This window comes from Ictalurus furcatus, chromosome 28 (genome assembly GCF_023375685.1).
Source record: "Ictalurus furcatus strain D&B chromosome 28, Billie_1.0, whole genome shotgun sequence".
NCBI lineage: Eukaryota > Metazoa > Chordata > Actinopteri > Siluriformes > Ictaluridae > Ictalurus > Ictalurus furcatus.
Genome location: NC_071282.1, coordinates 11,080,404 through 11,099,077, shown reverse-complemented (window position 1 = coordinate 11,099,077; position 18,674 = coordinate 11,080,404). Strand labels below are relative to the sequence as shown.

At 41.0% G+C, this 18,674-nt stretch overlaps 2 protein-coding genes across 4 annotated transcripts in view; one reads left to right on the top strand and one right to left on the bottom strand.

Moving 5' to 3' along the window:
- The window catches only part of bco2a (beta-carotene oxygenase 2a), a 35,979-nt gene extending 25,183 nt beyond the window's left edge, over positions 1-10,796 (bottom strand). Inside the window, exon 1 of one of the 3 annotated variants that reach the window (XM_053617757.1) lies at positions 10,466-10,796. In XM_053617757.1, coding sequence (XP_053473732.1) covers positions 10,466-10,469 — 4 coding nt within the window. In that variant the 5' untranslated portion in view covers positions 10,470-10,796. Of the gene's footprint in view, positions 1-2,520; positions 2,733-10,064; positions 10,088-10,465 lie in introns of those variants that run through there. The other 2 variants (XM_053617758.1, XM_053617756.1) reach the window with 2 other exon arrangements.
- Positions 10,797-13,262: 2,466 nt separating this feature from the next.
- timm8b (translocase of inner mitochondrial membrane 8 homolog B (yeast)) lies at positions 13,263-15,288 on the top strand. Its single transcript, XM_053617759.1, has 2 exons — positions 13,263-13,470; positions 13,779-15,288. Exons 1-2 carry the CDS (start codon positions 13,354-13,356, stop codon positions 13,944-13,946), a joined length of 285 nt encoding a protein of 94 aa, XP_053473734.1. The 5' UTR covers positions 13,263-13,353; the 3' UTR covers positions 13,947-15,288.
- Positions 15,289-18,674: the final 3,386 nt, after the last annotated feature.

Here is an 18,674-nt window from a genome sequence, read left to right as displayed (position 1 = left end):
GGACATGGGTGGTGACAGGACATAAAGAAAACAAAACAAGAAGGAAAGGAGGGCATAGACATCCATCCAGAGGCCGATGAGGTGGCCTCTCCAGCCAGAGGCCGACAGGGCGGGCTCCCCTGTAGAGCTCCCTCCAGAGGCGGATGAGGTCGCCTACACAGTTAAGCTCTAGCCAGAGGCCATCAGGGAGGCCTGCCATGCCCTGTTCCTGACTGAGGCAGACAGCGTGGCCTCCCACATCCTGCCTGAGGCCAATGGAGCAGCCTCCTATGACCTGCTCATCCAAGATTCTGACAGCACAGCCTCCCACGTCCATCCCAGCCAGAACATCATAGTTACACCACCTGACCCCAGTGTGCCTGTCCCAGCCACACCACCTGACCCCAGTGAGTCTTTGTTATCCCGCTCCTGCTAGAGGTCTATGGTGCAGAGGAGGAGCAATTCAGCTTTTTTTGTAAAGGCCATCTATGGCTAAGGAGTAGAAATGGCAAGCTTGTATGTGACACTTGTGGTGGTACAGGAAGACTTGGACGACACCATCATTCAAGGCTCAATTCTCTCCAAGCAGATATTCTTTTGAATGAATGTTGTTTGTTTTGTGCCACACATAATTCATGAATGTTGATCATTGACCATTCATATGCCTGTCTTGATACACATGAAAGCATTTTGTTTAGAGGAGACAATGAGACATGAAATAAGTATAATGTTACTATATACTATAGATGTATTTATGCTATGTTATATGTTTATATTTATATTATATTTACATTCCAATCATATGAAAGTAGGGTTTCTGTCACTGCCTACTGATTTTAAGGTAAATCATAATATATTTGGTCAGATTAACAATTTTGATGGGAAAAAATGGATAGTAACCACAGATTATATTTAATACATAAGAAGTTTTCTTCTTTGTCGGCTCCCCTGTTATGCGGTCTGCACCAAGGGTCCATTTTAGGCCCTCTTTTTTTTCAATTTATATGCTCCCCTTGGGTGTTATTTTGAAAAAAAGTTTAAGATCTCCTACCACTGCTATGCTGATGATACACAATTTTATCTACCAGTTAAAACTGACAGTAGTTATACTTTGGGACTGCTTTGCAACTGTTTTGAGGAGATTAAATGTTGGATGGCAAATCATTTTCTGCAATTAAACAAAAGTGAAATTCTGATTTAAGGCCCCTCCAAGTCTCCATCTGCTTTTAATTTAGGTTCTCTTTCTGCTGGTGTTCAACCACATGTAAGTAATTTTGGGGTTAAATTTGATTTATCACTAAATTTTGAGAAACAAATCAGTACAGTGGTAAAGGGCAGTTTCTTTCACATGAGATCGATTGTGAAATTAGAACAGTTTCTGCCCCCAAAAGATTTGGAGACTGAATCCATTCATAATATCACATCTGGACTACTGTAATTCTCTATACTGTGGCCTGCCTCAAACTTCGATCTCTCGCCTGCAAATTGTCCAAAATGCAGCAGCGAGACTTCTTGCCAGCACAAAAAAGAGGGATCACATTTCTCACATTCTAGTGACTTTACATTGGCTCCGTGTAAAGTTTAGAATCGATTTTAAAATTGCTGTTTTTGTGTACAAGGTTTTATCTGGTGTCCCACCAAAATCCATTAGTGACCTTCTGATTCCTTACTCTCCTCAAAGAGCACATAGGTCACGTAATCAGTTTCTCTTAACTGTCTCCCATTGTCGCTGTAAATCTAAGGATGGCAGGGCCTTCTCTGCTGCAGCACCTAAACTTTTGAACAGTCTGCCCTTAAATGTGAGGTATCCTCCTTCACTAGCCAGTTTTAAACCAGCTCTTAAATCTTATTTGTTCTCTCTGGCTTTTGATTAAGATTGGTTTAAGGGTTTTATGTTGAAGTTTTATGATTGCATTCTGTTTAATGTGTTTATATTGTTACACTGCATATAGAAAGCATATTTTGTTTTCTTTTAATGCTTTCTTTTTATATGCTCAACATTTTATTGTACAGCACTTTGGTGCAATTCTCACTGCTTTTAAATGCGCTCTAGAAATAAATTTTGACTTGACATAATTGTGATCATATTTAATGATCACAAGCTTATTATTTTACTGTTCTATTAGCAGGGAAAGTGTACTGAATTCACAGGCTTATGGAATACTGTACTCTTGCTTAAATATATGTTTATATGCTTAAACATATAATCTTATACCATGGTCTGTCTGAATACTCGATTCTGATTGACTGGAAAGAATGCATTCAAACTATATAATGCACAGGTAATTCTAGACACCACCCAACCCTTTATTTAACTATAAAATGACATACATTACTGACAGACCCAGCAAGTGTTGTCTGTTACCTCTGTGGCCAAATGAGGGCATAGTCACTGACAATAGAACAGAGACACATACTGTATGCATGTGAACTCTGATTTCATTACATAAAATTAAAAGCTACAAACATGTTTGATATGCTGTAGACTGGAGAACAAAGAAATAATCAAAAGTAAACAGCAAAAGTAAAGATCAGACTTACCCATCATGGCTATTTCTAACTATTTTCACCAAAACTGAAACAGCAAAAAGAAACGAGCAACTGTAATCCAGATGCTTTTACTTTGCACTGGAGCAGGAATGCGATCTTTGGTCGACTTATGTAAACATGCTTGTAACTGGGCCAGGCTACTTCCTGGTAATAAAAATAAACATGCCTAAACCCTTTAGAGCAGGGTTTCACATTTCCCCAAAAGTATTTATATTAAATCACCTAACATTGAATTGACTCAAAAATATCTTTAGAACTTGACCTTGGAGTAAAGCAAGCTTGAGCTCAGTAAACTATCATTATTAGAACAAAATGTGAATTTTGATTGATATCACTGTTCCTATATCAATCACCACTGACAGGTATCAGAACCTTGACATCATTAACCATATGGTTTAAATGACATGTATTCATATGACATACTTTGTTTGTTTGTTTGTTTTGTTGTGTTTTTTATTAAAACTCATATACAGGGATTATGTAAAGTCTACACATCCCTGTTCAAATTGCAGGTTTTTGTGATGTAAAAATGTCTCATAATTTATGCCAGATCTTTTTCCACTTTTATTTTGATACAGTGTCCAACAAAATTCAATTGACAAAAGGCACATTGTAGGGAGGGGGAAACCCCCACTAACCTGGTTGCATAGGTGTGCACACCCCTTAACTTTATTAATGCACCTTTTGCTTGTAATGTAGCACTCAGTCTTTTTGGGTAGGCGCATCTTGATTTGGCAGTTTTATTCCACTCTTCCTTGCAAAAATGCTCCAGATCTATCAAAATATGAGGGGACCTCCTGTGCACAGCCCTCTTCAAGTCATTCCACAGGTTTTCAATAGGATTTAGATCTGGACTCTGACTGGGCCATTTTAAAACATTGATCTTCTTCTTCTGAAGCCATTGTTTGGTTGAGCTGGATTTGTGTTTTGGGTTGTTATCGTTCTGGAGTGTGACGTTTCATCATCTTCAGCTGTGTAACCAAAGCCTGCAGTTACTGTACCAAAATAGATGGGTATTTAGAGCTATCCATTATTCCCTCTGTCTTGAATAGAACCCCAGTCCCCACTGAAGAGAAGCAGACCTATAGCACCATGCTTCACTTGACCAGGGTTGACCTTTGAGTGACAAGCTGTTTCTGCACCATTGTTTAGAATTATGCCAACACAAATTCTACCTTCTTCTCATCAGACTATAACACATTTTACCACAATTAGAGGTCTTGGTTGTTGTTGTTGATTTTTTTTTTTTCATGATAAAGGGCTTCTATCTAACCACTATTCCTCGTAGACCAGACATGTGAAGAATAGAATAGATTGTTGTCACATGCAAACAGTGTAAATGTTTGTTCAGTTGAATTTTGTTGGTTGCTATATCACATTAAAGGCGGAAAAAACACGATTTATCTTGGTTTCTTTTTAACCTTTTATATCCACTGTAGCTTTTATTGATTACTTAAATTTAAGTTGATTATTTTTCTAGGACAGCAAATACCCCAGTATGATTTATTTATTAGTCAATGCTGTCACGTCGTGAGACGTAAGGGAGATTAGGACAGATGCAAGTGCAGTTAACAGTTTCGCTTAGAGAGACCGAACTAGCTACATTAATCTCTTCAGCCAATTCATCAACTTGCATACTAGATCCCGTACCTACATGTTTGTTTAAACAGATTTGTCCAGGAGTAATTGAACCACTTCTAAATATAATCAATTCTTCCCTAAGCACTGGCTATGTACCTAAATCACTTAAATTAGCAGTTATTAAACCCTTGATTAAAAAACCTGATCTTGACCCGTCTCAATTGTCCAGCTATAGACCAATATCAAATCTCCCCTTCATCTCTAAGATTTTAGAAAAGGTTGTAGCAAAGCAGTTATGCTCGTACTTAGATAGGAATAACATTCATGAAATGTATCAGTCAGGGTTTAGACCTCATCATAGCACAGAGACAGCATTAGTTAAAGTAGTAAATGACCTTCTACTGACCTACGATCAGGGTTGTGTCTCTCTGCTTGTGTTACTCGACCTTAGTGCAGCTTTTGATACTATAGATCACACTATTCTCCTTGATAGATTAGAAAATGTTGTTGGTATTAAGGGAACAGTCCTCTCCTGGCTCAGGTCTTATCTGACCGATCGTTATCAGTTCGTAGATGTAAATGGTGAATTCTCCATGCGTACTGAGGTTACTTTTGGAGTTCCACAGGGTTCTGTTTTAGGCCCACTGCTCTTTACTTTATATATGCTACCCCTAGGTCAAATTATTCGTAAACATGGAATTAGCTTCCACTGTTATGCTGATGATACACAGTTGTATGTTTCAGCGAAGCCAGAGGACAGACAGAAGCTTAGTAAAGCTGAGGATTGTGTAAAGGACATTAGACATTGAATGTTAACTAACTTCCTTCTACTTAATTCTGATAAAACAGAAATACTTTTATTAGGCCCACGTGTAGCTAGAAGTAATCTTTCTGATCACATGGTTACTCTGGATGGTCTTTCTGTTTCATCATGTGCAGCAGTTAAAGACCTTGGAGTGATTATTGACTCCAGCCTATCATTTGATGCTCATGTAGATAATATTACTAGGATAGCCTTCTTTCATCTCAGAAATATTTCTAAAATAAGAAACATATTGTCACTACATGATGCGGAAATACTAGTTCATGCATTCGTCACCTCTAGATTAGATTACTGTAATGCCTTACTGTCTGGATGTTCCAGTAGGAATATAAATAAGCTCCAGTTAGTCCAGAATGCAGCTGCTAGAGTCCTAACTAGAACTAGAAGGTACGACCATATCACACCGATATTATCAATACTGCATTGGCTCCCAGTAAAATCTCGCATTAACTATAAAATACTTTTATTAACCTATAAAGCACTAAATGGTCTCGCGCCACAATATCTAAGCGACCTTTTGGTTTTATATAATCCGCCACGCCTACTTAGATCAAAAGATGCAGGCTATTTGACGGTACCTCGAATAGTGAAGGCTACAGCAGGGGGAAGAGCTTTCTCTTATAGAGCCCCACAGTTATGGAACAGTCTTCCTATTAGTGTTCGGGACTCAGACACAGTCTCAGTGTTTAAGTCTAGGCTTAAAATGTATTTGTTTACTCAAGCCTACCCTGACTAGATTCTGTTCTACTACTTCGCAGTCATAATAATCTTTTTTCTCCCTCTCTCCTTTCGCCGAGCCCCACATGAATTTATGGAGATACTAGAGATCCAGATCCTTTCTGCCTCTGGATGGAGCTCAAATCTTCTTTAATTCCAGACTGCTGGGACTACGGCTGCTCCTAAGGCCATACAGACTTCATATAAATCCATAATGAACTTTTTCACACTATCTGTTGTTACCCAGATGAGGATGGGTTCCCTTCTGAGTCGGGTTCCTCTCAAGGTTTCTTCCTCTTAAAACATCTTAGGGAGTTTTTCCTTGCCACCGTCGCCACTCAGTGGCTTGCTCAGTTGGGATAAATTCGCACCTTTAATATCTGTATACCATGTTGATATTTCTGTAAAGCTGCTTTGAGACAATGTCTATTGTAAAAAGCGCTATACAAATAAAATTGAATTGAATTGAATTGAACAGTTTTATTAAAGGAGACAAAGGCAGACAAATCCAAATCGTAATCCAAAACTTAGTCAAGACAGGCACAGGGTCAGGCGAACGGCATAAATGGGGCAAAGCAGGAATCAAGGTCGCGGTCACAGAAAACAGGGTCAAGACACAAAACAAGAGACATGAACTATGACTATGAACTGGGAGTGGAAAAACCAGTGTGGACTAAATGAACTAATCTAACGTGAAACTAACTATATAACTATATCTATCAAGGAACATAACTAATCTAATGTATCTAATACTCCGCGCCGTGTACTGGGAGGCGTGGTATATATATCAAAAATAATCAGCGCTAAGCGTTGGCAGCTGAAAACAATAAAGCCACACCCCAAACAACAACCAATAACAGAACAGGGAGGAGACAGAACAAAACCAAAACAAACGCACGTGTCCATGGTAAACAATGTCATGGTTGTCAACATTTGAAGAGCGGGCGCTCGCGCACCTTACTCGTGCACGCGCAGGCCCTCATGCTCTCCAGCGTGCTGCCTAAAGGGGAAACTGTGACATAACCCCCCCCAAGGGCGCTCCTCCTGATGAAACATCCATCTCCATTGGCAGTCCCGGCCCCCTGGGCAAAATGTCCCCAGCTGAACCAGGAGACTGTGCAGCGTCTTCAGCGGAACAAAAAAGCAGAGCGACGTCCTCAGCGAAACAGAAAAGCATGGTGGCGTCCTCAGTGGAACAGGTAAGCTGAGCGATGTCCTCAGCAGAACAGAAAAGCAGAGCGATGTTCTCAGTGGAACAGGTAAGCAGAGCGACGTCCTCCTTGTCACAGGAAAGCAGAGCGACGTCCTCCTCGGAACAGGAAAGCAGAGCGACGTCCTCATCGGAACAGGAAAGCAGAGCGATGTCCTCATCGGAACAGATAAGCAGAGCGACATCCTCATTGGAACAGGAATGCACAGTGTGGTCCACAGCGGAACAGAAAAGCAGAGCAACATCCTCAGTGGAACAGGAAAGCAGAGCGACGTCCTCAGCGGAACAGGAAATCAGAGCGACGTCCTCAGTGGAACAGGAAATTAGAGCGACATCCTCTGTGGAACAGGAAAGCAGAGCGACGTCCTCAGTGGAGCAGGAAAGCAGAGCGACATCCTCAGTGGAACAGGTAAGCTGAGCAGTGGACTCTGTGGACTCTGCAGGCTGAACTTGGTTGGCTGTGTTAGCAGATTCAGGCATGAGCAGAACTTGGTTGGTTGTATCTACAGACTCTGGCATGAGGATAACTTGGCTGGTCATGTCAGCAGACTTGGACGTGAGCAGAGCTAGGTTGTCCATGTCAACAGACTCGAGCATGAGCAGAACCTGGTTTTTACTGACTTTGGCACCGACCTGGGACAGGAAACTTGGAACTTGGTGTGAGCAGGGCCTAGGTTGGCCGTCTCTTCGACCTGGGTTGAGAACTTGGCGTGAGCAGAGCTTGGGTCGGCCGTGTCTTCGACCTGGGACAGGAACTTGGTGTGAGCAGAGCTTGGGTTGGCCGTCTCTTTGACCTGGGACAGGACCTTGGTGTGAGCAGAGCTTGGGTTGGTCATCTCCTCAACCTGGGACAGTAACTTGGCATTACAGTGGACCTCTGGAGCTGAGACTCCCTCATGGGTCTCAGGCTGAAACTCTGGGGTTGAGGTCACCATGTTGACCTCTGGCTGGGGCACTGAGGTCATCATGTTGACCTCTGGCCAAAGCTCAGTGGGTAAGACCATCTCATGGGTCCCAGGTTTGAGCTCGGGTTCTGAGGTCGCCACATTGACCTCTGGTTGGAGCTCAGGTGCTGAGACCTCCCCATGGGTCTCAAGCTGGAGCTCGGAGATCACCATGTTGACCTCTGGCTGGAGCACAGCATGTGAGACCGCCTCGTGGGTCTCAAGCTGGAGCTCTGAGGTCGCCACATTGACCTCTGGTTGGAGCTTGGCAGGTGAGACCTCCTCATGGGTCTCAGACTGCAACTCTGGGGTTGAGGTCACCATGTTGACCTCTGGCTGGAGCTCGGCAGGTGAGACCACCTCATGGGTCTCAGGTTTGAGCTCTGGTTGTGAGGTCGCCACGTTGGCCTCTAGCAGGAGCTCTGTTGTTGAAACCTCCTTGTGGGTCTCAAGCTGGAGCTCTGAGGTCGCCACATTGACCTCTGGTTGGAGCTCAGGTGCTGAGACCTCCTCATGGATCTCAAGCTGGAGCTCTGAGGTCACCACATTGACCTCTGGCTGGAGCTCAGCATGTGAGACCACCTCGTGGGTCTCAAGCTGGAGCTCTGAGGTCGCCACATTGACCTCTGGTTGGAGCTTGGCAGGTGAGACCTCCTCATGGGTCTAAGACTGTAACTTTGGGGTTGAGGTCACCATGTTGACCTCTGGCTGGAGCTCGGCAGGTGAGACCACCTCATGGGTCTCAGGTTAGAACTCTGGTTGTGAGGTCCCCATGTTGGCCTCTAGCAGGAGCTCTGTCATTGAAAACTCCTTGAGGGTCTCAAGCTGGAGCTCTGAGGTCGCCACATTGACCTCTGGTTGGAGCTCAGGTGCTGAGACCTCCTCATGGGTCTCAAGCTGGAGCTCTGAGGTCACCACGTTGACCTCTGGCTGGAGCTCAGCATGTGAGACTGCCTCGTGGGTCTCCAGCTGGAGCTCTGAGGTCGCCACGTTGACCTCTGGCTGGGGCTCGGCAGGTGAGACCACCTCATGTGTCTCAGGTTCAAGCTCTGGTTCTGAGATCACCACGTTGACCTCTGGCTGTAGTTCCGCAAGGGCTTTCCTATGTAGATGCTTGTGCTGATGCCAGCTGCTCTTGAAGCATTCCTTAGTGCAGAAAAATGCTTCCTGGAGACCTAGCTTCTTGCAGGTGGGACATTGTAGCTGAGTCTCTTTCCCACAGCCCTCAGTAATGCATCTCGGAGAAACCTCCCCCATATTGGCTGGAACCTGAAGCGGAGCTGTGGAGGCTGCCCTGTCAATCCCCTCATAATAGATGTGGAATGGCCTGGTCAGCCTGGGGCATTCCATTGACTCTCCACCCCAGTAAATCCAGATTGTGTAGCTGCCCTGGCTGCGTGAACTCCTCTATAAAAAGTTCCGCAAACTGAGTGACATCATTGAGGGCGGTGGACCCTGTAACTACCAGCTGCTCCGCCCAGTCATGGGCTGGGCCGCAAAACCGGGACACTAAGAATCCAAGCCACTGTTTCTTGTAAGGCTTTGGATACGCCAGGCTACAGAGTTATATCTGGCAGTGGCAGAGGAACTCCAGCAGGTAGCTCCCCAATCCCGCTGTCTCCGGTGGGAGTTCAGCGGTGTACCTTTGAGGGAACTTCACGGACAGGAAACGCGGCCAGTAATCCGAGCATTTCCCGACAAGGGAAACGTAGCGTGATGTCTCCCCCATCTTCCTGCTGCATCCATGTTAAGGAGGAGTATCTGTCACATTGCGAGACATAAGGGAGATTAGGACAGATGTAAGTGCAGTTAACAGTTTTATTAAAGGAGACAACGGCAGACAAAGCCATATCGTAATCCAAAACGTAGTCAAGACAGGCAAAGGGTCGGGCGATCGGCAAACAGGCATAAATGGTGCAAAGCAGGAATCAAGGTCGCAGTCACAGAAAACAGGGTCAAGACACATGAAATCAAAATCAAGAAACATGAACTATGACTATGAACTGGGAGCGGAAAAACCAGCGTGGACTAAATGAACTAATCTAACGTGAAACTAACGATATAACTATATCTATCAAGGAACATAACATAACTAATCTAATGCATCTAATGTTCCGCGCCGTGTACTGGGAGGCGCGCAGTATATATATCAAACATAATCAGCGCTAAGCGCTGGCAGCTGAAAACAATAAAGCCACACCCCAAACAACAACCAATAACAGAACAGGGAAGAGACAGAACAAAACCAAAACAAACGCACACGTCCATGGTAAACAATGTCACGATTGTCACCATTCGTAGAGTGGGCGCTCGCGCACCTTGCTCGTGCACGCGTGTGCCCTCATGCTCTCCAGCGCGCTGCCTAAAGGGGAAACTGTGACAAATGTATTGACATTATATATTGTTTTGACAACTTTTACATCTTGAAACATACTAGTACACAAACATAGTACACAACGTTGCCAAAGAAAAAGAATGCTTCCATATACATTGGGATTCAAAAATCTAATATCACAGTGAAAATCTGGGATTATTTTCAGATAAAACTGGAAATAAACAAAAAGATTTAGAATTTTGAAAATGTTAAATAGGTCATTATTTAAAATATTATTATTTATTATTATATTATTTAAACGCATATTTGTAGTTATATTTACTCACTCATTTTAGTAGCCGTTTTATCCTGCTCAAGGTCGCAGTGGGTCTGGAGCCTGAATGTAGATTGGAAAGAGCAGACGATGTTTTTCCAGGCTTCAGCTGTCCAGGTTTGAGCCTGTGCCCACTGTAGCCTCAGATTACTGCTCTTGGCTGACAGGTGTGGAACCTGATGTGGTCATCTACTGTTCTAGCCCATCCAGTTTGGCATGTTATGCATCCAACGATGCTTTTCTGCTCACCCTGGAAGTGGGCGTGTTCTATACCGGAAATGCTTTTTTGTTTTATTTTGCTGGTTTGTTTGTTTGTTTTGTTTTAATGTTAACCCTACACTATACTCTGGATACACTGGAAAATGGGGCTGCTGGAAGAAGAATAGCTAGGGTTAGAGTTTTTCATTTGCAAATTATAACAACAAATGGGCCACACAAGGCATATAAAGATGTAATATAAACATATTTCTAAACCTGAAGCTTAACTTAAACCACCACAATCCTAACAGTTCAAGTTTTGTCTCATTCAGACCAGAGAATATTTTCCTGTATGTTCCCAGAGTCCTTTAAGTGCCTGCCATACTGCCATGTGGCTTCTGTCTTGCCACTCTACCATAATATGATTGATGTGACTTTTTTCTGAGATAATTATCCTTCTAGCCGGATCTCTATGGAGGACTTCTGAAGCTCTGTCAGAGTGGCCATTGTGTTCTTTATCACCTCTAAGGTCCTTCTAGCCTGGTTTTTGAGTTTGGCCATATTTCAGCTCTAATCCTGGTGGACCTACACTCTTCCATCTCACAAAGATGGAGCCTACTGTGCTCCTGTGAACATTCAAAGTTTTATACCCTTGCCCAGATCTATGTTTTGACACAATTTGATAGCAGGGGTCTTTCACTAGAAACATTTAATTAAATTATTTTTGAAGGCAACTTTGCTTTGCAGCATTTCTTTTCATGTGCAAGACTTTTGCACATACTGAGGATATGAGAACAGTGTGTCATGTGAGATTACTGGGATGTTTTGTCTCAGAGGGAAAAAGCTGAGAGGCAGGATACTTAACAGGTGCTTCTCGATTTTATTTGCTGCAAAGAAAAAAACACACCAATAGAAACTCTCATAGAATTTGTGATGGTTACAATGGTTATAATGCAAATTATATTGGTTTTAATGGAAACTACAATGGTCCCTGTGTCTCTCTATTGGTAATTTGTTGTCCTCTATTGGTGGGAGGTTATGTCTAGTGGATACCATTAAGGACCAATAATGGTGATTGTTTTAATTATTAGTTTCTAGTTTGTAGTGGTATTTGTAGTGGAAACCATTAGAATTTCTGTAATGGTTTCTATAGTTGTTGGGGTTTTTTTCAGCAGGGCTTTCATTTGAAGTTACTGCTGTCCAAGAGAAATAAGGAAATTTCTTTTTAGATTTGGAGAGGAGGTTCCCTGTGTGAAATGGGTGACCCCACCATCATTTGAACAGAAAGCAGGACATGCTGCATTTTGTTGGACCACTTAAATACTGTACTGAGATTTATCTAATATATGGTCGTATGTTTAAAATTAGATAAGACTTGTTTGTGGATTTCTGACTGAGTAACGCTGAATGAATTTTTTGCCAATGTTTATAATGATTTAAGTTATTAGCCATAAGGTTAGCTTGAGGTGGCTGTCATGTTAGCTTTAGCTATGTTGTGTTCAGTTTTCATTCATGACGTATGTAAAGAATCAGTTCGTTGTGGTAGCTCCCCATCTCACAAAATCTGTCCCTTTCCAATGTGGCGGACGCGTTTTCGCATCGTAATATTGTAAATAGCACCACATATAATTTCCTGTCTGTGGTCCAGAGTGGTGCAGGGATGACGTCATTTGTACCGGAACCCAGAAGTTAGCATCACACTGGTTACCTCGACAAAAACCCAATAGGATTTTCCCACAGGCTTTTGGATTATCGCAAAAAAATATGCTCTGATCAACAAAAGTTTACAATACTAACACGTTTTACAATCAAGATGATTTTCACAAATGAACACTTGAAATAAAAACTTTTATGAAGTTTGAAACCTAAATACAATCGCCAGAAATAAAAAGCTAACCGTATGCCATAAACGAATTACACCACAGTCGCTCGACACAACGTCACCATCAACAAGCTTCCGACAACTTTTCCAAAATACATAAAAAAATTTCCATAATACTATAAACTGATAAACTGACAAATCTAAAAACTGCAAGAACACGAGGCTTTAAACGCGGTCTGGTGAGTATGATTTTTTTCCTGTTCGGCGTGATGACGTTTATTGTCCGCGACAATGTCTGTAGTCCCATTTAGCAACTTGTTAGCCATCGCCTTTTTCAATACACGTAAAAGCTTGAGTGGGGTATCACTGGTGTATTTTATGTCGTAGAACAAAACGTGAAAATATTTTGAGCTTGTGTTCACCACAGACCTTATTTCAGGCTTTTAACCAAAATCCCATTTTAAAAAAACCATTGACTTCGAGGACGATGGAACCGGAAGGGCTAAAATGTTAACTCATATCCGGGTTTGGCATACAAATTGACGTCATCCCTGCGCCACTCTATATCGGAAACGTGGCCAAATGTTTTTTCCCCTTTGCTGCCACCTAAGGTACCGAAGGAGTATTTTTTTTACAAAAAACTTGAAGGTCAATATAATTTCGTGGAATAAAAAAAAAAGAAAAAGGGAAAATGAGACAATATTGTGCAGTTTGTTTTAAGGTTTTTATGGAAATTTTCTTAATTGTATTAATCTTTTCGAGGGCCGATATCTTGGGTGTGACGTCATATCCACCCGGCTGCGGAAGTATTTCCAGGTTGCACGCTGCTCTCTCCCTGCTTTGCCCTTTTGAGCTGACTGAAATATCGCACAGTATTGCCAATGGCGGATTTCAGTACTTTCGATATGCCGTCGAGCGGTTCGTCGGAAAATGCGGACACGGCGGAACTTCAGCGTCTGATTGCTGTGGAGCAACAGAAAGCACAGTTTCAGGCTCAGGTATGTCGATCAACACGAGTAAGCCTGCACTGCAGAGTCTCCTATTAGAGAGACTGACACTGATATGAATGCTCTGATTATCGTCCTGCACCTGACACTGATCCGATACTGTAACCGAGTAGAGACTCTGCAAACGCTTTGAAACAACATAGTGGTGATGGCCCTGTGCTCACGTGTAAGATGTATGTTAGTTAAAATAGATCTGATACCACTTGGGGTAGTATTGATCCTGATATGTTCGTATTGGATCAGTACACCCTGTTATATTGAGCTGTTTGAATTGATGTTGAGACTGTGTGTACTTACAGGTGCACAACTTCACAGATGTGTGTTGGGACAAATGTATAGAGAAACCGAGCTCAAAACTGGACTCGCGCACTGAGGCGTGCCTTGTGAGCTGTGTTGAACGCTTCATTGACACCACACTCGCCATTACGAACCGCTTCACACAGATGGTGCAGAAGGGCACACACTGAGCACGTTGTCACAGGGCGACCTCTCAAGGACAAGTGGCCTACGTTCCTGTTTGCAGCCTCTACCTTGTTGGTGAATAAGAAGGAAAGGTCTACTGCCATGTCTCAAACTGAATCCCAAATGACTGTACTCCCTGTAGATGTGTGCTATGTAGGGTATGAGAAAGTGACTAATGCCTTCAATTTCAGCATGCCAGTGTATATCCTAATGTACCCTGAGACAAGTCTAGAAATCAGAGTCCCCTGAGAAAATCTTACACTGAACCCTTCCTCCCCACTCCAGCAAAATCTACCTTAAAGTAACCCTGAATGTGCCATTTTAACCCACTAAGGAACACCTCTACACATATATCCTCATTAAAATGCAAATATCTTTAAATATCCCCATGTCTTGATGCCATCCAGAATAGCTATCCAGCAGTTTACTTGCTAGTAGACAAACTAGCATTTGTCACAGATAGACACAAGTGAGATCAGGATCTTGATTTTTCCTTCTAATAATTTGTGATTTAACGGTAGTAAAACCTGTCAAAATATACTATAAGTGTTTCACTAACATTGTTAAGTTAGCTAGCTATCACAGTACACCGGTTATGTTGTCCTCTAGGGATCTGCAATCATGCATTGGGCAGGACTGGTCCAAACTGTCGATTTAGCACAGTGTTACATTTTTTAAATCCAAACATTAATGTTGATACTTGGACTCCGACGTCTTTTAGAGCAGGGATGTCCAATCATATCCGCAAAGGGCTGGTGTGGGTGCAGGTTTTCATTCCAACCAAGCAGGAGCCACACCTGATTCCACCTGTTTAATCAGTTGAGCTTGGCTTTCAATAGGCTCAGGTGTGGCTTCTGCTTGGTTGGAATGAAAACCTGCACCCACACCAGCCCTTTCCGGATAAGATTGGACACCTCTGATTTAGAGTTTATGGGTACGTTAATCACCAAATCACAATGCTGCTCATGCTCTGTGTAATATCCTATACATCAAATATGGAGCCATTTGGGATATAGCCTCAATTTTTGAGCTCATGACACATCTCATACCGTCACTTATGTCATATCTACAGGAGAACAACTAGGAACTTTTCCCAGTGAACTGTGTGTGATTTATAGTTCACTTAATGAACCTCTCACCACATCGTTTCCAAGCCGCTATTGTCCTTGTCTATGAACCCCCTTGGACCTTTGTTTGAAATTATCAGATGTAACAATTATCTCACTGATTGCTTGGATTAACTGTCAAGTCTGTGAATTTCAGTCTTATTTTTGTTCAAGTTCAAAGTGTTTCTATGTGTAATAGCTCTGATTAAGTATGAATTAATTAATTAAATATTATGGGTAACTCTAGCATTGTATTTGATTTTTTTCTTACATTTTAGCAAGTTAAACTAAGTCCAAAATTTGAGCGACAGCTGTGAGCTTTAAGAAAACCTATGTATACTTGTTACAGTTTTTATATTAACATTTCCTTCAAACATTTCTTCTGTTGTTTCCCGACAATAGTTTTTATTGTTATCTTGGATTTGTAAAGTGCCGTCCACAGTGATCAAGGACGTGAAGGTGTGTATCCAGTAATCTACCAATTACCCAATAAAGCTACAATAGAGAAGAAATGGTAGAGCAACTGGTGTAGACTATTATGTTGTTGCTTTGGTAATTTTACTACTAATATTTTAGTTTTAGAAGCAGTTTTACTGTCTTTATTCAAAGGGAGCTTATTTTATGGCTATCTTCTTTCTGAAGCATGGAGTTTCAGAAAGGAATTACCAAATTAGGTTCATAGCACTGGAAAATGTGCAGAAAAATGTTGGAACTTTACAGGAATTGGCATACTGAATGATCCAAAAATGACTGCAGTCATAACTTTATGAGCAACATATGAGCAAAATATGTCAAGCACATGTTTCCAAGCTCCCACAATTCTGAAAGCTGTCATATAACCATTGGTATAATTTACACTCTTTCTCACTGAACTAAATTACAGATTCATGTTACACAACTAAAGCCACCTACAGTTATTTGCCTATTAATCCTCCGCAATGCTATAGGCAGTGAAATAAGGAGGTCAGTACTAAGGCCTTTGAGGATTTGGCCTTTTTGGTTTCTCTGTGTGTTATACACAAAGTGGCCTTTGATGGATTTGTGTGCATGTCTTGTAGGCAGGGTGTCTGTCATCAGAGCTAATTAAAAACAGGAAGCAGATAGGTTAGCAATGCTTATTGGAGCATGCAGGAAGTCCATAGTTATAGAACCTTCACTAGCATGACCGCTGAGGGTTGATGAAAGCTGGCAGGACAACAAACACTCCCTTTTATCTGTCTTACAGCCAGCAAGAGGACTGTTTGTGAAAGAGTCAGTCTTAACTGAAGTGTATAGTAGTGACTGCCTCTATGTGAGCACCTCAGTGTTTTTGAAAAAAGATATTGATTTTAAAAATCTATTTAAAATCTCTAACATCATTTTTTTAATGTCTATTTTGGCAATACAAAAATGTTATTTAAAAAAAGAAGATAAAGTAAATAAATGTTTAGTCACAGTACGGCTGCAGTTGAGGACTAGTCAAGATTAAGTCCAAATGAAATTGAGACTGAAAACCATCAAATCCATTTTGAGGCAAAGCCTCTAGTTCGCTTCATTTGTGCTTTGCATCAATGATTAGGCGGTTTTCTAGAGGAATGTATTACTTGTCAAACTATGTGCATGCAAAGAGAAAAGACAAACACAAATGTCATTTTTGCAAAGCTGGTCAAGACCAAGACCATATTTAGCGAGACCCATGCCCAAGACTGAGACAAGTCCAAGTCAATACAGAACATTCTTGAGACCAGACTCAAGTTCTACATCATGTTGGTCTTCATATGCGGTGATCTTTGACGGGCTTGTTAAGTCAGATTTTCCCCAAAGATTTACATTGCACCTTGATTACTTCAGAAGACCGATATAAAGGCCTTTTAAAAAAAGAGAACATTTACAAAAAAAAAAAAAATATATATATATATATATATATATATATATATATATATATATATATATATATATATATATATATAAAATATATAATTTGTTGTTCTTGCTCAGTTTAATTCGTTTGTATACTTTCTTTTGTTCTGGACCGTGATGGCAGTTTCTTTAGAACTGATAGTAATATAGATTATTCTTGTTTGCTTACATTATTTTTCATGAGACAAATGCAAGAACTGTTTGTGCAATAAAGTGCAGAGTTCAGAGAATAGTACAGCTGCCACACATACATTGACAGAGCCTACTGTTTGTTATTGTCTTGCAAGGTGTGTTATCAGGACATGTGATGGCTTTTATATATGGTCTACACTAGTTATGAAAGAAATAGCACTGGCAGGCTGTAATGAAAGGATGTAAACATGTTTCTACATTCTGAAGGAACAGTCCTTCCATTCATTTATAGACCAATCATCATAAATAACCATAATTTATAAGAGTCAACTTACAGCATCATCTAAAAGAAATGACTGTATTTTGTTTTACTATTATTGGGGGTTGTGAATAGTTTATTACATTTTTGGCATAAATTTTTCTTTAGCAATTGTGAAATTTTTTAAACAAACCAAGAGGTTGTTTATTGAATTTCTAATATGTCTCTGTTCTCTCTTCATGAAGTCCATAGGAAGGATGCGATTAAATTTTTTTTTAAAGATTACTGTTCTAATCTTAATGTAAAGAAAATGTAACATTATCTTATATATCCTTCATACCCCTTTTTCATTATCAGAGAAAACCCAGAGCCTTGTCCTATACAAAAGGCCACTGTGAAGCTGAAGCCTCAAGATCAACAAGTTCTTAATTAAACCTGCAGCATAATAGGATCTAAACCTGCTGTGATCCACGTCTGTGTCTGTGCCATGTCTTTTCCTGTGCCTGGAGAGAAAGAGCCCAGTGTCTTAAAGCTCCACACAGACACTGTGCACTGTAAGACTGACACCTGAGGGACAGTAAGATCTGTGTGATTCTGCCACTACAAAGATACCGCAGTGGAAATCTAAGCCTGGCCCATGGAGGTTCACCAGGCTTTCACTGGCTCTGTCTTCTGGAAGCCAGTTTTGTCCAGAAAGGAGTTGCAAGGACAAATGTAAATTTCATGTTTTCACAATACACATGCTATACACTGTACATCATAATATATATTTCAAAGTATGTTTGGCAAAGACCTACTTTGTCCATAGTAGGTCCAAATGGTCTTAATATTAATATTAATTAAAACCCAAAAGTAAAAATAATAATGAATTGTCATTACAAAAACATGACACAAGTCTAGAGAGTTCTTGATGGAAGATGTGACCTTTTGCTTTTATGTTTCAAAGATCTTAAGTTAATTGTAGCATTTGTTTATAGTAGACCTTATTCACCAAAGTTGCATATGGTCAAATATGATTAGAAAGCAAACGTATGCAATTTCCGCACACAATTTCCTTATTCATCAATCTTTGGTGTAAGTGTATATGCCAACTTGTGTGGTTGAAGTGTGTGTAAATCTGAGCCTAACATTTTCAACAATCTGAAAAATGTTTGATTTGCAGTAAAATAATCGAAATCAGCACTGTCAGTAATTATAGCAAGTGTAGTAAGTAGTAGTGTAAGGAATAAAAATACAACTTGAATTCAGTAATCAAAAAAAATTGTAGACGATGGGTTTTAATATCAGCATGTAATTTATAAATCAGAATGTGCAGACATGTTTCATCAGCTCATTCA